Below are 21,966 nucleotides of genomic sequence, written 5' to 3' on the forward strand. Positions count from 1 at the left end.
TCCCCGTCTGAATTTGCAGAATTGTCTGGAAAGGAATTCTCCTATAAATTCTTTATTCCTGACCTATTGAGGTCCTGAAACAATTCATGGATAGTGTTGAAATAATGGCACAGTATGTTGCGGTATTCTTGAAGAAATACTAGCACAATTTTTATTCTGTGCACCAGAAAATAAGATTTTACTCACCGGTAAATCTATTTCTCGTAGTCCGTAGTGGATGCTGGGGACTCCGTAAGGACCATGGGGAATAGACGGGCTCTGCAGGAGACTGGGCACTCTATAAGAAAGATTTGGTACTATCTGGTGTGCACTGGCTCCTCCCTCTATGCCCCTCCTCCAGACCTCAGTTAGGATACTGTGCCCGGAAGAGCTGACACAATAAGGAAGGATTTTGAATCCCGGGTAAGACTCATACCAGCCACACCAATCACACCGTATAACTCGTGATACTATACCCAGTTAACAGTATGAAATATAACTGAGCCTCTCCACAGATGGCTCAACAATAACCCTTTAGTTAGGCAATAACTATATACAAGCATTGCAGACAATCCGCACTTGGGATGGGCGCCCAGCATCCACTACGGACTACGAGAAATAGATTTACCGGTGAGTAAAATCTTATTTTCTCTAACGTCCTAGTGGATGCTGGGGACTCCGTAAGGACCATGGGGATTATAACAAAGCTCCCAAACGGGCGGGAGAGTGCGGATGACTCTGCAGCACCGAATGAGAGAACTCAAGGTCCTCCTCAGCCAGGGTATCAAATTTGTAGAATTTAGCAAACGTGTTTGCCCCTGACCAAGTTGCAGCTCGGCAAAGTTGTAAAGCCGAGACCCCTCGGGCAGCCGCCCAAGATGAGCCCACTTTCCTCGTGGAATGGGCTTTCACTGATTTAGGATGCGGCAATCCAGCCGCAGAATGCGCCAGCTGAATTGTGCTACAAATCCAGCGAGCAATAGTCTGCTTAGAAGCAGGAGCACCTATCTTGTTGGGTGCATACAGGACAAAAAGCGAATCAGTCTTCCTGACTCCAGCCGTCCTGGAAACATAAAGTTTCAAGGCCCTGACTACATCCAGTAACTTGGAATCCTCCAAGTCCCTAGTAGCCGCAGGCACCACAATAGGTTGGTTCAAGTGAAAAGCAGATACCACCTTAGGGAGAAACTGGGGACGAGTCCTCAATTCTGCCCTATCCATATGAAAAATCAGATAAGGGCTTTTACAAGACAAAGCCGCCAATTCTGACACACGCCTGGCCGCAGCCAAGGCCAATAACATGACCACTTTCCACGTGAGATACTTCAGATCCACAGTTTTAAGTGGTTCAAACCAATGTGATTTTAGGAAACTCAACACCACATTGAGATCCCAAGGTGCCACGGGAGGCACAAAAGGGGCTGAATATGAAGCACTCCCTTTACAAAAGTCTGAACTTCAGGCAGTGAAGCCAGTTCTTTCTGGAAGAAAATCGACAGGGCCGAAATCTGGACCTTAATGGAACCCAATTTTAGGCCCATAGTCACTCCCGACTGTAGGAAGTGTAGAAAGCGACCCAGCTGAAATTCCTCTGTTGGGGCCTTCCTGGCCTCACACCACGCAACATATTTTCGCCAAATACGGTGATAATGGTTCGCGGTTACTTCTTTCCTGGCTTTTATCAGCGTAGGAATGACTTCCTCCGGAATGCCCTTTTCCTTTAGGATCCGGAATTCAACCGCCATGCCGTCAAACGCAGCCGTGGTAAGTCTTGGAACAGACAGGGCCCCTGCTGCAGCAGATCCTGTCTGAGCGGTAGAGGCCATGGGTCCTCTGATATCATTTCTTGAAGTTCCGGTTACCAAGCCCTTCTTGGCCAATCCGGAACCACGAGTATCGTTCTTATTATTCTCAGTACCTTTGGTATGAGAGGCAGAGGAGGGAACACATAAACCGACTGGTACACCCATGGTGTCACTAGAGCGTCCACTGCTATCGCCTGAGGGTCCCTTGACCTGGCGCAATATCTCTTTAGCTTTTTGTTGAGGCGGGACGCCATCATGTCCACCTGTGGCCTTTCCCAACGGTTTACCAACAGTAGGAAGACTTCTGGATGAAGTCCCCACTCTCCCGGGTGTAGGTCGTGTCTGCTGAGGAAGTCTGCTTCCCAGTTGTCCACTCCCGGAATGAACACTGCTGACAGTGCTAGTACGTGATTTTCCGCCCATCGGAGAATCCTTGTGGCTTCTGCCATTGCCATCCTGCTTCTTGTGCCGCCCTGTCGGTTCACATGGGCGACTGCCGTGATGTTGTCTGACTGGATCAGTACCGGCTGGTTTTGAAGCAGGGGTCTTGCCTGACTTAGGGCATTGTAAATGGCCCTCAGTTCCAGAATATTTATGTGTAGGGAAGTCTCCTGACTTGACCATAGTCCTTGGAAGTTTCTTCCCTGTGTGACTGCTCCCCAGCCTCGAAGGCTGGCATCCGTGGTCACCAGGACCCAGTCCTGTATGCCGAATCTGCGGCCCTCTAGAAGATGAGCACTCTGCAGCCACCACAGTAGAGACACCCTGGTCCTTGGAGACAGGGTTATCAGTTGATGCATCTGAAGATGCGATCCCGACCACTTGTCCAAGAGGTCCCACTGGAAGGTCCTCGCATGGAACCTGCCGAATGGAATTGCTTCGTATGAAGCCACCATTTTTCCCAGGACTCGTGTGCAGCGATGCACCGATACCCGTTTTGGTTTTAGGAGGTCTCTGACTAGAGATGACAGCTCCTTGGCTTTCTCCTGCGGGAGAAACACTTTTTTCAGTTCTGTATCCAAAATCATCCCCAGGAACAGTAAGCGAGTGGAAGGAACCAGTTGTGACTTTGGAATGTTCAGAATCCAGCCATGCTGTTGTAGCACTTCCCGAGATAGTGCTACTCCGACCAGTAACTGCTCCCTGGACCTCGCCTTTATAAGGAGATCGTCCAAGTACGGGATAATTAAAACTCCCTTTTTTCGAAGGAGTATCATCATTTCTGCCATTACTTTGGTAAACACCCTCGGTGCCGTGGACAGTCCAAACGGTAGTGTCTGGAATTGGTAATGGCAATCCTGTACCACAAATCTGAGGTACTCCTGGTGAGGAAGGTAAATAGGGACATGCAGGTAAGCATCCTTGATGTCCAGGGATACCATGTAATCCCCCTCGTCCAGGCTTGCAATAACCGCCCTGAGCGATTCCATCTTGAACTTGAATTTTGTTATGTAAGTGTTCAAGGATTTCAAATTTAAAATGGGTCTCACCGAACAGTCTGGTTTCGGTACCACAAACAGTGTGGAATAGTAGCCCCGGCCTTGTTGAAGTAGGGGCACCTTGACTATCACCTGCTGGGAATACAGCTTGTGAATGGCCTCTAGCACAGCCTCCCTGCCCGATGGAGTCGTCGGTAAGGCTGATTTGAGGAAACGGCGGGGGGGAGGCGCCTCGAATTCCAGCTTGTACCCCTGAGATACTACTTGAGGGATCCAGGGATCCACCCGTGAGCGAGTCCACTGATCGCTGAAATTCTGGAGGCGGCCCCCCACCGTACCTGGCTCCGCCTGTGGAGCCCCACCGTTATGCAGCGGATTTGGAAGAAGCGGGGGAGGACTTTTGGTCCTGGGAACCTGCTGTGTGTTGCAGCTTTTTCCCCCTTCCTCTGCCTCTAGACAGAAAGGACCCGCCTTTTCCCCGCCTGTTTTTCTGGGGTCGAAAGGACTGCACTTGGTAATACGGTGCTTTCTTAGGCTGTGAGGGGACATGGGGCAAAAATGCAGACTTCCCAGCTGTTGCTGTGGAAACAAGGTCTGAGAGACCGTCCCCGAATAACTCCTCACCCTTATAAGGCAAAACTTCCATGTGCCTTTTAGAATCTGCATCTCCTGTCCACTGCCGAGTCCATAAGCCTCTCCTAGCAGAAATGGACAAGGCACTTATTCTAGATGCCAGCCGGCAGATCTCCCTCTGTGCATCTCTCATGTATAAGACCGAGTCTTTTATATGCTCTATGGTTAGCAATATAGTGTCTCTGTCTAGGGTGTCAATATTTTCCGACAGGGAATCTGACCAAGCAGCAGCAGCACTGCACATCCAGGCTGAAGCAATAGCTGGTCTCAGTATAACACCAGTGTGTGTGTATATAGATTTTAGGATAGCCTCCTGCTTTCTATCTGCAGGCTCCTTTAGGGCGGCCGTATCCGGAGACGGTAGTGCCACCTTTTTAGACAAACATGTGAGCGCTTTATCCACCCTAGGGGGAGTTTCCCAACGTGACCTATCCTCTGGCGAGAAAGGGAACGCCATTAGTAATTTTTTTTTAAATCACCAATTTTTTATCGGGGAAAGCCCACGCTTCTTCACACACCTCATTCAATTCCTCAGATGGGGGAAAAACTATAGGTAGTTTTTTCTCCCCAAACATAATACCCTTTTTTGAGGTACCTGGGTTTATATCAGCAAGGTGTAATACCTCTTTCATTGCCTCAATCATGCCACAAATGGCCCTAGTGGACATTAAATTTGACTCATCGTCGTCGACACTTGCATCAGTATCCGTGTCGACATCTGTGTCTGCCATCTGAGGTAGTGGTCGTTTCAGGGCCCCTGACGGCCTTTGAATCGTCTGGGCAGGCACGAGCTGAGAAGCCGGCTGTCCCGCATTTGGCATGTCGTCAAATTTTTTATGTAAGGAGTCGACACTTGCACGTAATTCATTCCATAAATCCATCCACTCAGGTGTCTGCCCCGCAGGGGGTGACATCACATTTATAGGCATCTGCTCCGCCTCCACATAAGTCTCCTCATCAAACATGTCGACACAGCCGTACCGACACACCGCACACACACAGGGAATGCTCTTAAAGGAGGCAGGACCCCACAAAAGCCCTTTGGGGAGACAGAGAGAAAGTATGCCAGCACACACCAGAGCGCTATAATAATACAGGGACTAACTGAATTATGACCCTTTATAGCTGCTTATTGTATTAAACTGCGCCCAAATTTAGTGCCCCCCTCTCTCTTTTACCCTTTCTGTAGTGTAGACTGCAGGGGAGAGTCAGGGAGCTTCCTTCCAGCGGAACTGTGAGGGAATAATGGCGCCAGTGTGCTGAGGGAGATGGCTCCGCCCCTTTTTCGGCGGCCTTTTCTCACGCTTTTTTCTGTATTCTGGCAGGGGTAATTACCACATATATAGCCTCTGGGGCTATATATTGTGGTTATTTTGCCAGCCAAGGTGATATTATTGCTGCTCAGGGCGCCCCCCCCCCAGCGCCCTGCACCCTCAGTGACCGGAGTGTGAAGTGTGTAAGAGGAGCAATGGCGCACAGCTGCAGTGCTGTGCGCTACCTTGGTGAAGACTGAAGTCTTCTGCCGCCGATTTTCCGGACCATCTTCATGCTTCTGGCTCTGTAAGGGGGACGGCGGCGCGGCTCCGGGAACGAACACCAAGGACGAGTCCTGCGGTCGATCCCTCTGGAGCTAATGGTGTCCAGTAGCCTAAGAAGCCCAAGTTAGCTGCAAGCAGGTAGGTTCGCTTCTTCTCCCCTTAGTCCCTCGATGCAGTGAGCCTGTTGCCAGCAGGTCTCACTGTAAAATAAAAAACCTAATTTAAACTTTCTTTCTAGCAGCTCAGGAGAGCTCCTAGTGTGCAACCAGCTCGGGCCGGGCACAGAAATCTAACTGAGGTCTGGAGGAGGGGCATAGAGGGAGGAGCCAGTGCACACCAGATAGTACCAAATCTTTCTTATAAAGTGCCCAGTCTCCTGCGGAGCCCGTCTATTCCCCATGGTCCTTACGGAGTCCCCAGCATCCACTAGGACGTTAGAGAAATATTGTATTACTACTTAGCTACTTGTTTAATTTTCTGTCCAAAATGGTGCCATCTACCGTGGGAGGTTCCCTGAAAAAAAGTTTATTTTTTTTAATGATAATCTTTGGACCAAACCTGAATTTGTTCCCAAACTGTGAGTGTTGTTTTTATCCTAGGGGAGGGCCACATGCCTAAATTAGCTAAACACAGGTATGAATTGTGATAAGTACAAGAGCTGAATGGAACTTTTAAAATGTGCCCTATACACCACTAATGTGCCTACTCTGCAATGTATGCCCATTGCTCCATCCATCTACTTTATTGATCATTTCTGTGCATGTCACTACCAAAGGGATTTTGAACTTCAGCCATTTTGAAATTTTTTGAACTGAATCAATATACAGGAGAATGCAGCCCATTAGTTCCAGGGGCGTATCTACTGTGAAATCAACGAAGTTTAAGCTTCAGTGCCCCTAATCCCAGAGGGGCCCTGAACCAACATTTTAAGTGTGTTATTACAATAAGGTTATATTAGTGACAGAATCATCACTCGTCTTGCTTGTTCTTTTTAACACCAAGTCAGAGCTTCTGTTTGTGGCATTCCCAGGAATGAGGGAGCCTGAGAGGACCCGCCCTAGGAAGGAGGCTGGGAGCAATGAAAGGTGAGAAGAAGCCCGGGACAAGGAGGTGTCTAATAAGGTAATTTTGCTGGCCCTGAGCGGTGTGTGCTGTCCTTGCAAGGCCCTTTGGACCTTGTTGGATGTTGCCCTATTGTTGCTGGTTGCGTAGGGGCCCTCATAACAGTTCAAGCTTCAGGGCCATGAAAAATGTAGGTCCACCACTAATCAAATCTGTAAAGGGGGGTACACACGGAGGGATCCGTTCTTAAAATCATCAGATTTTAAGCACGTATCTCTCGTGTGTATGACCCACAGCGATAGCAATGTGCGGCCCCACGCGTTGCTATCGCCGGTGCTAGATTGGACAATCTAGCACATCACTCATTTCACCCGCTGGGCGAAATGAGCGCCCCATCGCTCAGCACACATCGTGCTGTGCTGAGCGGGGGGAGAGATGTGTGCTGAGCAGTCACTGATAGATCGCTCAGCACACATCTCTGGGAAAATAAGGAACGTGTATACTGGTGCCATATGAATAATTGCCCATTAAGTGCCTCAGCTATCCTAGTCTTTCCTGTTCCATTCCATCTGTAATCTTGTGAATGGTGAATCAGCTCTTAACATGGCTTCCTTCTGTATGTGACGGTGACAAGCACTATAAGGAGGCAAATCCAATTTGCCAGTAGCGTCCGCTGGAGCCTTGCACATGATGCGTCTTTCTGCATGTCTAATAGTACAGTAGGCTACTTCCTAACATCCCATGAAGAGGCCCCTGAATGTGATAAACATGTTGAATTAATGCATTTTATTCAAAGGTACCAGAATCATTTTAGTATTTACAGAGCAGTGTATCTCTATGGTATTTGTATACATCTCCCTTGCATACACTATAGGTAAGGATTGTTTCTTTTTGGTAATGTGTATTTTCGGTATCTGTGTGCTTGCCAAACGCATCCAGCACTGCTGTAATAATGGACAGTCATCCCTTCCCGCTGTTCAATATAAGAATAAACACAGAGACTTTTTACAAGTTTTATCATTTCACATATTAACAGTTGGTTCTAGATACAAGCATGTTTTTGTCATTCACATACAGCTAGATAGCATATGTTCACATTTACAGTGCAAAACAGAAAGCAAGGAAGTGTACATTTTATATCCTGGAGATTCTGAGGAATGCACAACCAACATGCAGATTTTGTACATTGTGAGAATGTAAACTCTTCGTTATAGTCTTTTCTAGTAATTAGTATATTCCTACTTAGCAAGTTCCTAGGAGGAAAAAAACGGCAGTTATTTAAAAAAAATCCTTTCAATTTACCATTAGTACTTAATGTTTATTTTGATAAGGGATAATAAGTTATATGTATAAATCAAGTTCTTGGAATCAAATAGCCAATTTTAACACTTACATTACATAGATCATATGGACAGGATTATATTCCATGGGGCACATTTATGAAAGTCAGTCCACTATAATAAGGTACTGTATGTAACCCAATTGAATTACCAGTTGTGTTTCTAGTGCCAGTTTTAGAATAATAGATCTGGTTGCTTTGTGATATAGTTTATCTTTCCTGTACACTTTTTTCTTTTTCTTATTCAACAAATGTCCCCCTGAATCTTTAAGCTTTTGGAAGGTATCCAATTAGAAGCGATCAGTTTTCTGGAGATAAAAACGGCCTGATGTCAAGATTTTTGACGGGTGGTCATTATCGAGGTATCCAAGTAGAGGCCGTTTTTATCGGCCAAAAACGGACCCGTGATCGTGCGATAACACATGGGATCCGATCCCATGTGTTATCGCGGCTCCAGCGGCCACTTATTGTGAATTACGCTTCGGGGACGTGAGGCACCCAAAGCATAATCCTCGATAAGTGCCGGCATCGGGGGATGGAGCGTACCACATCGGAGCTAATTGGATAGCCCCTGGCGAACCCAAATTACCACTGCTAATAGGATACCTCCCAAAGCGTTTAGCCTTGTCACTACTCTATGCCAACAATTCCCTTTATGATATAAACAAAGACTAATTCCGTATACATATTTAAGAGGCATCACTGCAGGCATGGTGACTGGCTGTATGCAGTGACATCTGCTGCAATTATTACTTTCTTTTTCCAACACATTTGTGCTTTGCCATAAAGGTGTAATGTAGGCACGTTACATATAAATGCACATGCCTCACTGAGACTTTATGCACAACAGACCTTTTATACCTGTTACCTGATGACAGAAATGTTACTACTGCTTTATCTAGTAACACCTGTTTTAGTTAACTCTAATGAGAAGAGGAACATTGTATAGAGAGTCACATGAAGCAGCACAATAGTGTTAATAAAATGTTGTTTTCAAAACCAGGATTGTCACTTGCAACACGCAAGCTGCAGGGCTGCACACAGTCCAACGTGGTGTATATTATAGTGCATTAAACTATAACTCAATGTCAGTTATCTGAAATACCACATGTAAATGCCTTTACACTGGCACCTGCTAAAGGACTCTCTAATTAATGTGTGGACGAAAATCTAAATTCAAAGATGCCTTTAAAAAATGGTTTAATATTTAAACATTAAGAGGGACATTCAATGCTCGATGTTCAGCTGCGCACATCATCACATATTACAGCAGCTAAATAGTATTACTATTAAAGATCGAATGAATAAACCTATGATGGCTGTGATCATGGACTAGGAGAAAATAAATGACAATTCAATCTAGCACCATGGCATGACCATTATTGGTGAACTGTGGAGAAGTATATCCAATAAATTCAGGCTACTCTGAAGCCGAGTTGTAATTTCTCCTCCATACAGGTCCTGTATGTCAGCAATTCCTATTCTGACTCTAGACAATCAGTACACAACTGACAGAGACCATTCATGCCTTGTCATAAAGTTGTTTTAGCATATCTGTCGTCTATGGGAGAATCTAGCCAAATTTATTCCATACTTCCCTATCTTTCCTATCTCACTTCTGGGAGGTAAAGAGGTATGCAAGGAAACAATGGGAAAGCTTAATAATGCAAATTGCATCTTCAAGTAAGTAGGGCAATAACCTTGTTTAATCCCTGCCCACCTCAGTACATATAGGGGTCTATTCAATGCATGTTAGATCCGACGGAGAGGATCAGACAATGCAGTATTCAATTTGCAGGCAAATCCGACTGGTTTTGCCCGTTTTCGACAATTCCAATATGGCTTTTTTTAAAGTCGGATTGACATTGTCGTAAACGGGACTAAAACCTATCGGATTTGGCTGCAGATCCAACAAAACATGTGGATCCGCGGCTAATCTGCCAATCCACGTGTTTTCCAACAAGTCGGAATTGCCGACAAGTCGAAAAAACGGCAGCCCCATTGAATAGGTCAAATCATGATTCGACCTAAAAAAAGTCGGAAACGAGTCTTTCCGACTAGACGGCTGTTCCGACTTCAATTGAATAGACCCCATAGTGTGGCAGGGGCATGGTGCTGAAATCAGCTCATCACACCTCCCACTCAGTGCAGTGGGTGGGGCTTAATGTTGTAATCCAAGTCTTGTGTCTACCCACCTTGCTAGATGTAAGTGCTCCCCACGAGAATTGCATGCTCTCTCGGGAGTCCACATCTCCCAGACACTTGGTGAGAATAGAGAACTATTACACACACAGGCGCTTTAGGCCTTGTAGTACATTCACCCTTAGCTGGGGTCACTGCTTGTACATCAGTACTTCAATTGGGGCTCATTAAAGTCTATAAACAAAGTTTCAACAGCACATGAGATCAGTGTGAATGCTGGATGGAACATGGACACAAGACAATAGGACAGGCTGCAGCCACGTTCCATCCAGCATTCACCCCTAGCACTTAGCACCGTCTAATGTCTGCAGTTTCTTCAGGTGGCTGTGACTTCATAGTGCTGCTCATAAGATTAAGCATTGTTTTCCCAATCAAAAGGCAGAAGAAAAATGAAACAATAATTACCTGATAATCACCTTAATAGCAATTAGTGGATTTGAGCTATAAAAATAATGTAAGCTTAAAGGGCTTTAACCAGATGTTAAAAATGAAAGTGATGTAATTCCTGTGGGCAGTAGATAATCACTTCCAGCTACCTGCCAACCACTCATATGAAGATAGGTCTGATCACTCCTGATGCCTGTGTGCTCTGTACCGCTCTGCATGTGGGCTGCACGCCTAACCACAACTCTAGTCATGACCCTATACACATAGTCTGGGACTATTCTCCACAGGATACTGGATCATTTTTCATTTTACACAGAGGAACATTTTTATCTAGGCCCCACAATGCTAATTCTTCAGCTATTGCAAGGACCAAGCACCTGCCATGGAGCACATTGTGACATTTTCCACCAACAGAGTACAGCTTGGTTAACATACATTGTTTCTATCAAGAGCCTCTCATGAAAATATCCTGCCATTTAGCCAAATGACCACCTGTGCTGAGCAGCGGTATCCGGACTCCAGGTCGACAACAAAAAGGTCGACACACCTTAGGTCGACATGGACAAAAGGTCAACAGGAACAAGGTCGACATGGAAAAAGGTCGACATGAGTTTTTCACATTTTTTTTCTTTTTTGGAACTTTTTCATACTTAACGATCCATGTGGACTACGATTGGAACGGTAATCTGTGCCGAGCGAAGCGGAGCGGAGGAGCCATGCGAGGGGACGCGGTGCACTAATTGGGGTTCCCGGTCACTCTACGAAGAAAACGACACCAAAAAAACATAAAAAACTCAGGTCGACCTTTTTCCATGTCGACCTTGTTCCTGTCGACCTTTTGTCCATGTCGACCTAAGGTGTGTCGACCAATTGGCGTCGACATAAGGTGTGTCGACCTTTTTGTTGTCGACCTGGAGTCCCAGACCCCTGAGCAGCTGAGCCTCTTCAGAAGTCATAGGGACCTGTAACAGGCTGGTCAAGGTCCTTTGTGGTCATTTTCTCAAAGCATTTAGCAACCGCCGTTAATCCATTTGCAATTTATCAGATCATTACTAGGTATGTTGCTCTGCGACCAATCACTAAGATGTAGAGGGCCTGATTTAGAGGTGGTGGACACTAACCACACTCAATGCCGGTTTGCACAGTTTGGTGATTATTTGCTACTGTGCATGTGGTGAAATACCCTGGAAACTCCTACAGTGCATGTGTTACCCTGAGTGTACGCACAAATGCACTATTGCGTACAGGAGAGCTGGTATCTGAACTAGAGAAGCAAAGGGTATTCATCGGCAGTGACTGGTACGTGGCCTAAGGAGAACGCATAAAAATACCTTGCATGGGTGTTATGGGAGTGTCGCGGGTGTGTCACAGCAAACAACCTGCATTCTCTGACACAGTGCCGCTTCCACAGATGGACACACTGCGTCTGCCCTAAGGATGCAAGTTTGATGGTGGACTCGATGATGCATCTGATGGACTGTCTGGAATCTCCAGCAGTGCTGTTGCGTACAGGGACAAAGAAAATGGATGTCTCAGTGCTTGCACATTGCGGCACACGCTAGTGTCCAAGGGAAAGATAAACTAGAATCTGCATATTATCACACCCGATAAACCGGCAAAGGGTGCTAATGAGGAAACAGCAGCGTCCATTTTTGAATCAGGCCAATATTGTGTGGCCAGTATATAGCCCCTAGGAGAATTGAGATTTTTGTAATGGTTCACAGCCTTACATTATAACTGTGAATAAAAAAACGACAATAGAGATTTTGCAGCTGTAGTTTTAGCTTTTACCGCGATGATTTCTGTATGATAGGTCGACAAATATGAAGGGAAATGTAATAGGGTGTGAGAATCAAGAAGTGAAAGATTTTGTGAGAGTTCTCCTGTTTTTTAAAGTGGCAATCATTTACATGGCAAAGCCAGGTTGATTTTGCCATGTAAATAATTGGCACTTTAAAAAAACAGGCGAACTCTCACAAAATCTCTCACGTCTTTCTACTGTATGTAACTGTATTTTCAATGCATATTACCTTTAGAAATAAAGAGAATAAAAAAACAAAATCTCTTACGTCTTGAGTCTTACATTCCCCTCCCCATTGGTCGACATGGTCAGAAGGGCGACATGGCAATGGTTGACACAAGTTTTTAGAATTTTATCAACTTTTCATACTTAATGAACTATGATTGGGAATGGTAACCTGGCGTTGTGAGGCACCTTGCCTGAAGCATGGCGAGCGAAGCGGTACACTAATCTGGGTTTCATGTGCTGAAACCTACAATTTGACACCTAAAAAACATTAAAAAGTTGTGTCAACCTTGCCATTTGTCAACAATTTCTGTGTCGATATTTTGATTGTGTAGACCATTTGGGGTCGACCTAGACACTGTCGACCTTTTTAACCACACCCTACCCAGATAGCTGTAGACTTTTATTTTCTATTTGACTGCCAGTGACATTTCATGACCCTACCCAATTACATGTTTTTAAATTATATTTTTCAAACTACAGAATACCTGGTACCAAGGCAATAATGGCATTGTAAGCAACAAAATGTGAGGATAGACAAGAAAATAAAGGATTACCTGCTTCAATTTCATATTACCTTACATTAATCTGCATCTCGGCTGAATTGCCACAGAAGTAAAAGGGGATTTTCGTTTGACCTATTGCTTATTTAATTTATTCTTCCTCTGGAATAGTGCAATGTATTATCATATTTGGTCTGATTACATGTTTTAGTCTAAAATATAAGAACTATTTACCACACAAATAAGTAAAATTTAAAGTAGATTGGCAATTGACATATTCAATAGAAAGTAGTCATCCAGCTGTCAATGTATCATCTTTTTATAGCAGTATAATCACTTAGATATTACATATTCTCATTTAAGTATCTACATTTTGAGTCAAAGGAAATATGGAGTAACCACCACCAGTGTAACCCATCGACTCCATACAAAGCAGCCATTACGTCGACCTTTGCCAATATTTAGCCTACCAATTGGCTAAGGACTAGTGACATCTTTGAGGCAAAAAAAATCCCCAAGCTTCCGCAATGTCACTAGTTTATAACGACTTGGTAAACTGAATTCTATCAAATATTGGTTCAGTCCATAAAATAGTTGCCTCCACTTCGTTGAAGTGATAGGCACACGTTAAGGCCATTGCATTAGTTATTATCACAGCAATTAGACAGTTTATAATTAGAAGCTAGAACATAATCTTCACTGACTTTTTTTTTTTCTTTCAAAGTACAGTAAACAAAAGGGTTGCTTCTTCTAGAACTATATATCATGACTATTACACTGTGGTATTAACTCACTGCATATAACTACCAACATTAAACTACACAGAACTTATCAAATGAATTAGGATGTATCTGAACTCTGGTGTCATTGACTTATGAATCCCAACTTCTACACACAGACATGCACACTTGCCAGAGATGTAAGAACTTCCATAAGATTGAGATGTGTTTTCTGATTTTACAAACTATTTTTACTTCCGTTGTCCAACCTCCCTTCACGCTATGGTACTCATAGCAAATTCAAGGTACCCTTTACTTCACAGATTTTTGCTTACGACTGTGTTAGATTAGTAGAGTTCACATAGGAGACCGTACTATTAGTTTGTACTGCTTAGCAAAGACACCGCCTGTCTGATTTGATTACCTCCTCAGAAGAATGCACTACATTTGGGACAAAGCCACTTTTTACCCCCTCCCAGCCTTCTTGGATATTTATATCCCCCTTTCTAACAAGCTCATATATATCGCGAGTCAGATCAGTGAAGGCTTTCTCTACATTGATGGCATCTCGGGCTGAGGTTTCAATATATCTCATGCCATAAGCAGTAGCCAGTTTCTCAGCTTCGTGTCTTGTCACTTGCCGTTGTGTGTCCAGGTCACATTTGTGACCCACCAGAACAAAAACGATGTGATAGGGTTGTACGTGGGCCTTAGCTTCTTCTAACCATTCATGAACATTTTGGAAGGAGCGACGGTTGGAGATATCAAATAGCAGGAGCCCTCCAACAGAGTTTCTGTAGTAGGCACGTGTGATAGACCTGAAATTAGATAGAAAACGTATTTAAGTAAAAGCAAAATACAGGAACGTGAAACAGCAATAAACACATTTTGGGGGAGATTTATCAAATCTGGAGAGATAGAAAGTGCAGAGAGATAAAGGACCAGCCAATCCGCTTCTAACTCTAATTTTACAGGATGCAGCATTTTGGCTGGTCCTTTATATCTCTCCAAGTTTTGATAAATCGCCTCCTTTGTAAGATCAGTTTTCTTATCTCACATTTAAAATGCATAGTAGTGGCTATGGACCATAACTATGTTATTACATAAAATGGAAGAAAAATGTTAAGTGGAAGGTGAAGAAATATACTTTAAGTAAGTCTATAACAGCTTTCCCAGATTATAGAACTGTATCCTTCTATATAACTAGCTAACTCTATAGTTGACCTGCAACAACTCGGAGTGGCCAAGCATAGTACTCCTCTGTCTCACTGTCTAGATGGAGGTTCCATGCATCATACATGTACCACCAGAACATTATACCAAAGCTTTTTTATCTTTAAGAGAAGGATTTCTGAGAAAGATAAAAAAGGAGCAGTACCAGGGGGAGGAGGATGCAAAGAGGGGTTGGGATTAATAAGAGAGGGGTTCAGGCCGAGCAATGGCGGAGACTGATGTGACCCTGCATATGTTGGGTCTATTAAATTACTAGAATGTTTTAATTTGTGGTAATTTGGTGACTACTGTAGCATCTCATTATCTTTAACATCTCATCTTTAACATCTCATTGAAGAAATTAAATTTCCCAATGTCACCAATGCAACCCCAGGAGTAAGTGCTAGATACCTGAGTTGAGTAGAGGCAGAGGGCGGTTTGGATTGAAGCTAAGGAAAGGAGCCGAGCAGACACTATACAATATTAGGTTTCAACAATACTGTAGTATGGATTATTATATGATTTTATATTATCTACTATCGTGTGTGCGTAGCGTATACAAATAGCAGGGATCTATGATCTGCAAACTTAATTTGGTCTAGTGAATTGGATTATTCTTATGATTTTTAGCTTCTTTTAGTTTCCGCAGCGCCATACAGTATATGGACAATACAGTATAAGCACCAGAGGAACTGACATAACAATAGTATAGTAACTGTAATCTGCCATATAGGGAAAATATAAGCACCAGAGGAACTGACATAACAATAATACAGTAACTGTAATCTGCCATATAGGGAAGATATAAACTCCAGAGGAACTGACATAACAATAATACAGTAACAAACTCCAGAGGAAATTACATAACAATAGTATAGTAACTGTAATCTGCCATATAGGGAAGATATAAGCACCAGAGGAACTGACATAACATTAGTACAGTAACTGTAAATTGCCATATAGGGAAGATATAAGCACCAGAGGTACTGACATAACAATAGCACAGTAACTGTAAGGTGCCATATAGGGAAGATATAAGCACCAGAGGAAATTACATAACAATAATACAGTAACTGTAAGCTGCCATATAGGGAAGATATAAGCACCAGAGGAACTGACATAACAATAATACAGTAACTGTAAATTGCCATATAGGGAAGATATAAGCACCAGAGGAACTTACATAACAATAGTATAGTAACTGTAATCTGTCATATAGGGAAGATATAAGCACCAGAGGAACTGACATAACAATAGTATAGTAACTGTAATCTGTCATATAGGGAAGATATAAGCACCAGAGGAACTGACATAACAATAGTACAGTAACTGTTTTCTGCCATATAGGGAAGATATAAGCATCAGAGGAACTGACATAACAATAGCACAGTAACTGTAATCTGCCGTATAGGGAAGATATAAGCACCAGAGGAACTGACATAACAATAGTATAGTAACTGTAATCTGCCATATAGGGAAGATATAAGCACCAGAGGAACTGACATAACATTAGTACAGTAACTGTAAATTGCCATATAGGTAAGATATAAGCACCAGAGGAACTGACATAACAATAGTACAGTAACTGTAATCTGCCATATAGGGAAGATATAAGCATCAGAGGAACTGACATAACAATAGCACAGTAACTGTAAATTGCCATATAGGTAAGATATAACTATAAGCACCAGAGGAACTGACATAACAATAGCACAGTAACTGTAATCTGCCATATAGGGAAGATATAAGCACCAGAGGAACTGACATAACAATAGTATAGTAACTGTAATCTGCCATATAGGGAAAATACAAGCACCAAAGGAACTGACATAACAATAATACAGTAACTGTAAGCTGCCATATAGGGAAGATATAAGCACCAGAGGAAATTACATAACAATAATAAGAATTTACTTACCGATAATTCTATTTCTCATAGTCCGTAGTGGATGCTGGGAACTCCGTAAGGACCATGGGGAATAGCGGCTCCGCAGGAGACTGGGCACAAAAAGTAAAAGCTTTAGACTAGCTGGTGTGCACTGGCTCCTCCCCCTATGACCCTCCTCCAAGCCTCAGTTAAGATACTGTGCCCGGACGAGCGTACATAATAAGGAAGGATCTTGAATCCCGGGTAAGACTCATACCAGCCACACCAATCACACCGTACAACTCGTGATCTGAACCCAGTTAACAGTATGATAACCGTAGGAGCCTCTGAAAAGATGGCTTCCAACAATAAACAACCCGATTTGTTTGTAACAATAACTATATACAAGTATTGCAGACAATCCGCACTTGGGATGGGCGCCCAGCATCCACTACGGACTATGAGAAATAGAATTATCGGTAAGTAAATTCTTATTTTCTCTGACGTCCTAGTGGATGCTGGGAACTCCGTAAGGACCATGGGGATTATACCAAAGCTCCCAAACGGGCGGGAGAGTGCGGATGACTCTGCAGCACCGAATGAGAGAACTCCAGGTCCTCCTCAGCCAGGGTATCAAATTTGTAGAATTTAGCAAACGTGTTTGCCCCTGACCAAGTAGCTGCTCGGCAAAGTTGTAAAGCCGAGACCCCTCGGGCAGCCGCCCAAGATGAGCCCACCTTCCTTGTGGAATGGGCTTTTACAGATTTTGGCTGTGGCAGGCCTGCCACAGAATGTGCAAGTTGAATTGTACTACAAATCCAACGAGCAATCGTCTGCTTAGAAGCAGGAGCACCCAGCTTGTTGGGTGCATACAGTATAAACAGCGAGTCAGATTTTCTGACTCCAGCCGTCCTGGAAACATATATTTTCAGGGCCCTGACTACGTCCAGCAACTTGGAGTCCTCCAAGTCCCTAGTAGCCACAGGTACCACAATAGGTTGATTCATGTGAAACGCTGAAACCACCTTAGGGAGAAATTGAGGACGAGTCCTCAATTCCGCCCTATCCGAATGAAATATCAGGTAAGGGCTTTTATAGGATAAAGCCGCCAATTCTGATACGCGCCTGGCTGAAGCCAGGGCCAACAGCATTACCACTTTCCATGTGAGATATTTCAAATCCACTGTGGCAAGTGGTTCAAACCAATGTGATTTTAGGAACCCTAAAACTACATTGAGATCCCAAGGTGCCACTGGAGGCACAAAAGGAGGCTGTATATGCAGTACCCCTTTGACAAACGTCTCAACTTCAGGCACTGAAGCCAGTTCTTTCTGGAAGAAGATCGACAGGGCCGAAATTTGAACCTTAATGGATCCTAATTTTAGGCCCATAGACAATCCTGCTTGCAGGAAATGTAGGAAACGACCCAGTTGAAATTCCTCCGTAGGGGCCTTCTTGGCCTCACACCACGCAACATATTTTCGCCAAATGCGATGATAATGTTTTGCAGTTACATCCTTCCTGGCCTTGATCAGGGTAGGGATGACTTCATCTGGAATGCCTTTTTCCTTCAGGATCCGGCGTTCAACCGCCATGCCGTCAAACGCAGCCGCGGTAAGTCTTGGAACAGACAAGGTCCCTGCTGGAGCAGGTCCTTCCTTAGAGGTAGAGGCCACGGGTCCTCCGTGAGCATCTCTTGCAGCTCCGGGTACCAAGTTCTTCTTGGCCAATCCGGAGCCACGAGTATCGTTCTTACTCCTCTCCTTCTTATGATTCTCAGTACTTTTGGTATGAGAGGAAGAGGAGGGAACACATATACCGACTGGAACACCCACGGAGTTACCAGAGCGTCCACCGCTATTGCCTGAGGGTCCCTTGACCTGGCGCAATATCTGTCCAGTTTCTTGTTGAGACGGGACGCCATCATGTCCACCTTTGGTTTTTCCCAACGGTTTACAATCACTTGGAAGACTTCTGGATGAAGTCCCCACTCCCCCGGGTGGAGGTCGTGTCTGCTGAGGAAGTCTGCTTCCCAGTTGTCCACTCCCGGAATGAACACTGCTGACAGTGCTATCACATGATTTTCCGCCCAGCGGAGAATACTTGCAGCTTCTGCCATTGCCCTCCTGCTTCTTGTGCCGCCCTGTCTGTTTACGTGGGCGACAGCCGTGATGTTGTCCGACTGGATCAATACCGGTTGACCCTGAAGCAGAGGCCTTGCTTGACTTAGGGCATTGTAAATGGCCCTTAGCTCTAGGATATTTATGTGAAGAGACGTTTCCATGCTTGACCACAAGCCCTGGAAATTTCTTCCCTGTGTGACTGCTCCCCAGCCTCTCAGGCTGGCATCCGTGGTTACCAGCATCCAATCCTGAATGCCGAATCTGCGGCCCTCTAGAAGATGAGCCTTCTGTAACCACCACAGGAGAGATACCCTTGTCCTTGGAGATAGGGTTATCCGCTGATGCATCTGAAGATGCGATCCGGACCATTTGTCCAGCAGATCCCACTGAAAAGTTCTTGCATGGAATCTTCCGAATGGAATAGCTTCGTAAGAAGCCACCATTTTTCCCAGGACTCTCGTGCACTGATGCACTGACACTTGTCCTGGTTTTAGGAGGTTCCTGACTAGCTCGGATAACTCCCTGGCCTTCTCCTCCGGGAGAAACACCTTTTTCTGGACTGTGTCCAGAATCATCCCTAGGAACAGTAGACGTGTTGTCGGAATCAGCTGTGATTTTGGGATATTTAGAATCCACCCGTGCTGACGTAGCACTACCTGAGATAGTGCTACTCCGACCTCTAACTGTTCCCTGGACCATGCCCTTATCAGGAGATCGTCCAAGTAAGGGATAATTAATACGCCTTTTCTTCGAAGAAGAATCATCACTTCGGCCATTACCTTGGTAAAGACCCGTGGTGCCGTGGACAATCCAAACGGCAGCGTCTGAAACTGATAATGACAGTTTTGTATCACAAACCTGAGGTACCCTTGGTGAGAAGGGTAGATTGGGACATGGAGATAAGCATCCTTGATGTCTAGAGATACCATATAGTCCCCTTCTTCCAGGTTCGCTATCACTGCTCTGAGTGACTCCATCTTGAATTTGAACCTTTTTACGTAAGTGTTCAAAGATTTTAGATTTAAAATTGGTCTCACTGAGCCGTCCGCCTTCGGTACCACAAACAGCGTGGAATAATACCCCTTTCCCTGTTGTAGGAGGAGTACCTTGATTATCACCTGCTGGGAATACAGCTTGTGAATAGCATCCAATACTGCCTCCCTGTCGGAGGGAGACGTTGGTAGAGCAGACTTCAGGAACCGGCGAGGGGGAGACGTCTCGAATTCCAATTTGTACCCCTGTGATACTACCTGCAGGATCCAGGGGTCCACTTGCGAGTGAGCCCACTGCGCGCTGAAATTCTTGAGACGGCCCCCCACCGTGCCCGAGTCTGCTTGCAGAGCCCCAGCGTCATGCTGAGGACTTGGCAGAAGCGGGGGAGGGCTTCTGCTCCTGGGAAGAGGCTGCATGGTGCAGTCTTTTTCCCCTTCCTCTGCCCCGGGGCAGGAACGAGCGGCCTTTTTCCCTCTTGCCCTTATAGGGACGAAAGGACTGGGTTTGAAAAGACGGTGTCTTTTTCTGCTGAGAGGTGACCTGGGGTAAAAAGGTGGATTTTCCAGCCGTTGCTGTGGCCACCAGGTCCGATAGACCGACCCCAAATAACTCCTCCCCTTTATACGGCAATACTTCCATATGTCGTTTGGAATCCGCATCACCTGACCACTGTCGCGTCCATAACGTTCTTCTGGCAGAAATGGACATCGCACTTACTCTAGATGCCAGGGTGCAAATATCCCTCTGTGCATCTCGCATATATAGTAATGCATCCTTTAAATGCTCTATAGTTAATAATATACTGTCCCTATCCAGGGTATCAATATTTTCAGTCAGGGAATCCGACCAAGCCACTCCAGCGCTGCACATCCAGGCTGAGGCGATCGCTGGTCGCAGTATAACACCGGTATGTGTGTATATACCTTTTAAGATATTTTCCAGCCTTCTATCAGCTGGTTCCTTGAGAGCGGCCGTATCAGGAGACGGTAACGCCACTTGTTTCGATAAGCGTGTGAGCGCCTTATCTACCCTAGGGGGTGTTTCCCAACGTGCCCTAACCTCTGGCGGGAAAGGGTATAGTGCCAATAATTTTTATCGGGGGAAACCCACGCTTTATCACACACCTCATTTAATTCATCTGACTCAGGAAAAACCACTGGTAGTTTTTTCACACCCCACATAATACCCTTTTTTGTGGTACTTGTAGTGTCAGAAATGTTCAATGCCTCCTTCATTGCCGTGATCATGTAACGTGTGGCCCTACTGGACATTACGTTTGTCTCGTCACCGTCGACACTGGATTCAGTATCCGTGTCAGGGTCTGTGTCGACCATCTGAGGTAACGGGCGTTTTAACGCCCCTGACGGTGTCTGAGACGCCTGAACAGGCACTAATTGATTTGTCGGCTGTCTCATGTCGTCAACAGTTTTTTGCAAAGTGCTGACATTGTCACGTAATTCTTTAATTACTACCATCCAGTCAGGTGTCGACTCCCTAGGGGGTGACATCACTAACACAGGCAATTGCTCTGCTTCCACATCATTTTCCTCCTCATACATGTCGACACAATCGTACCGACACCCAGCACACACACAGGGAATGCTCTGATAGAGGACAGGACCCCACTAGCCCTTTGGGGAGACAGAGGGAGAGTTTGCCAGCACACACCAGAGCGCTATATATATACACAGGGATAACCTTATATAAGTGTTACTCCCTGTTATAGCTGCTGTATTATATATTAGCTGCCAATAGTGCCCCCCTCTCTGTTTTACCCTGTTTCTGTAGTGCAGGACTGCAGGGGAGAGTCAGGGAGCCGTCCTTCCAGCGAAGCTGTGAAAGAAAATGGCGCTTGTGTGCTGACGGCGGCCTTTTCTCCCGCTTTTTTCAGGAAACTGGCAGGGGATAAATGCATCCATATAGCCCAGGAGCTATATGTGATGCATTTTATTTAGCCATATAAGGTTTTTATATCATTTTTATTGCGTCTCAGGGCGCTCCCCCCCAGCGCCCTGCACCCTCAGTGACCGGAGTGTGAAGTGTGCTGAGAGCAATGGCGCACAGCTGCAGTGCTGTGCGCTACCTTATTTGAAGACAGGAACGTCTTCTGCCGCCGCTTTCTCCGGACCTCTTCGCTCT

General features: G+C 45.0%; 1 protein-coding gene across 1 annotated transcript in view; it reads right to left on the reverse strand.

Annotated features, from left to right (window-relative positions):
• Positions 1-7,455: 7,455 nt before the first annotated feature.
• The window catches only part of RAB39B (RAB39B, member RAS oncogene family), a 44,115-nt gene continuing 29,604 nt past the window's right edge, over positions 7,456-21,966 (reverse strand). Inside the window, exon 2 of the mRNA XM_063937273.1 lies at positions 7,456-14,450. Coding sequence (XP_063793343.1) covers positions 14,024-14,450 — 427 coding nt within the window. The 3' untranslated portion in view covers positions 7,456-14,023. The remainder of the gene's footprint in view (positions 14,451-21,966) is intronic.

Source organism: Pseudophryne corroboree, chromosome 8 (assembly GCF_028390025.1).
Source record: "Pseudophryne corroboree isolate aPseCor3 chromosome 8, aPseCor3.hap2, whole genome shotgun sequence".
In the NCBI taxonomy this organism is placed as follows: domain Eukaryota; kingdom Metazoa; phylum Chordata; class Amphibia; order Anura; family Myobatrachidae; genus Pseudophryne; species Pseudophryne corroboree.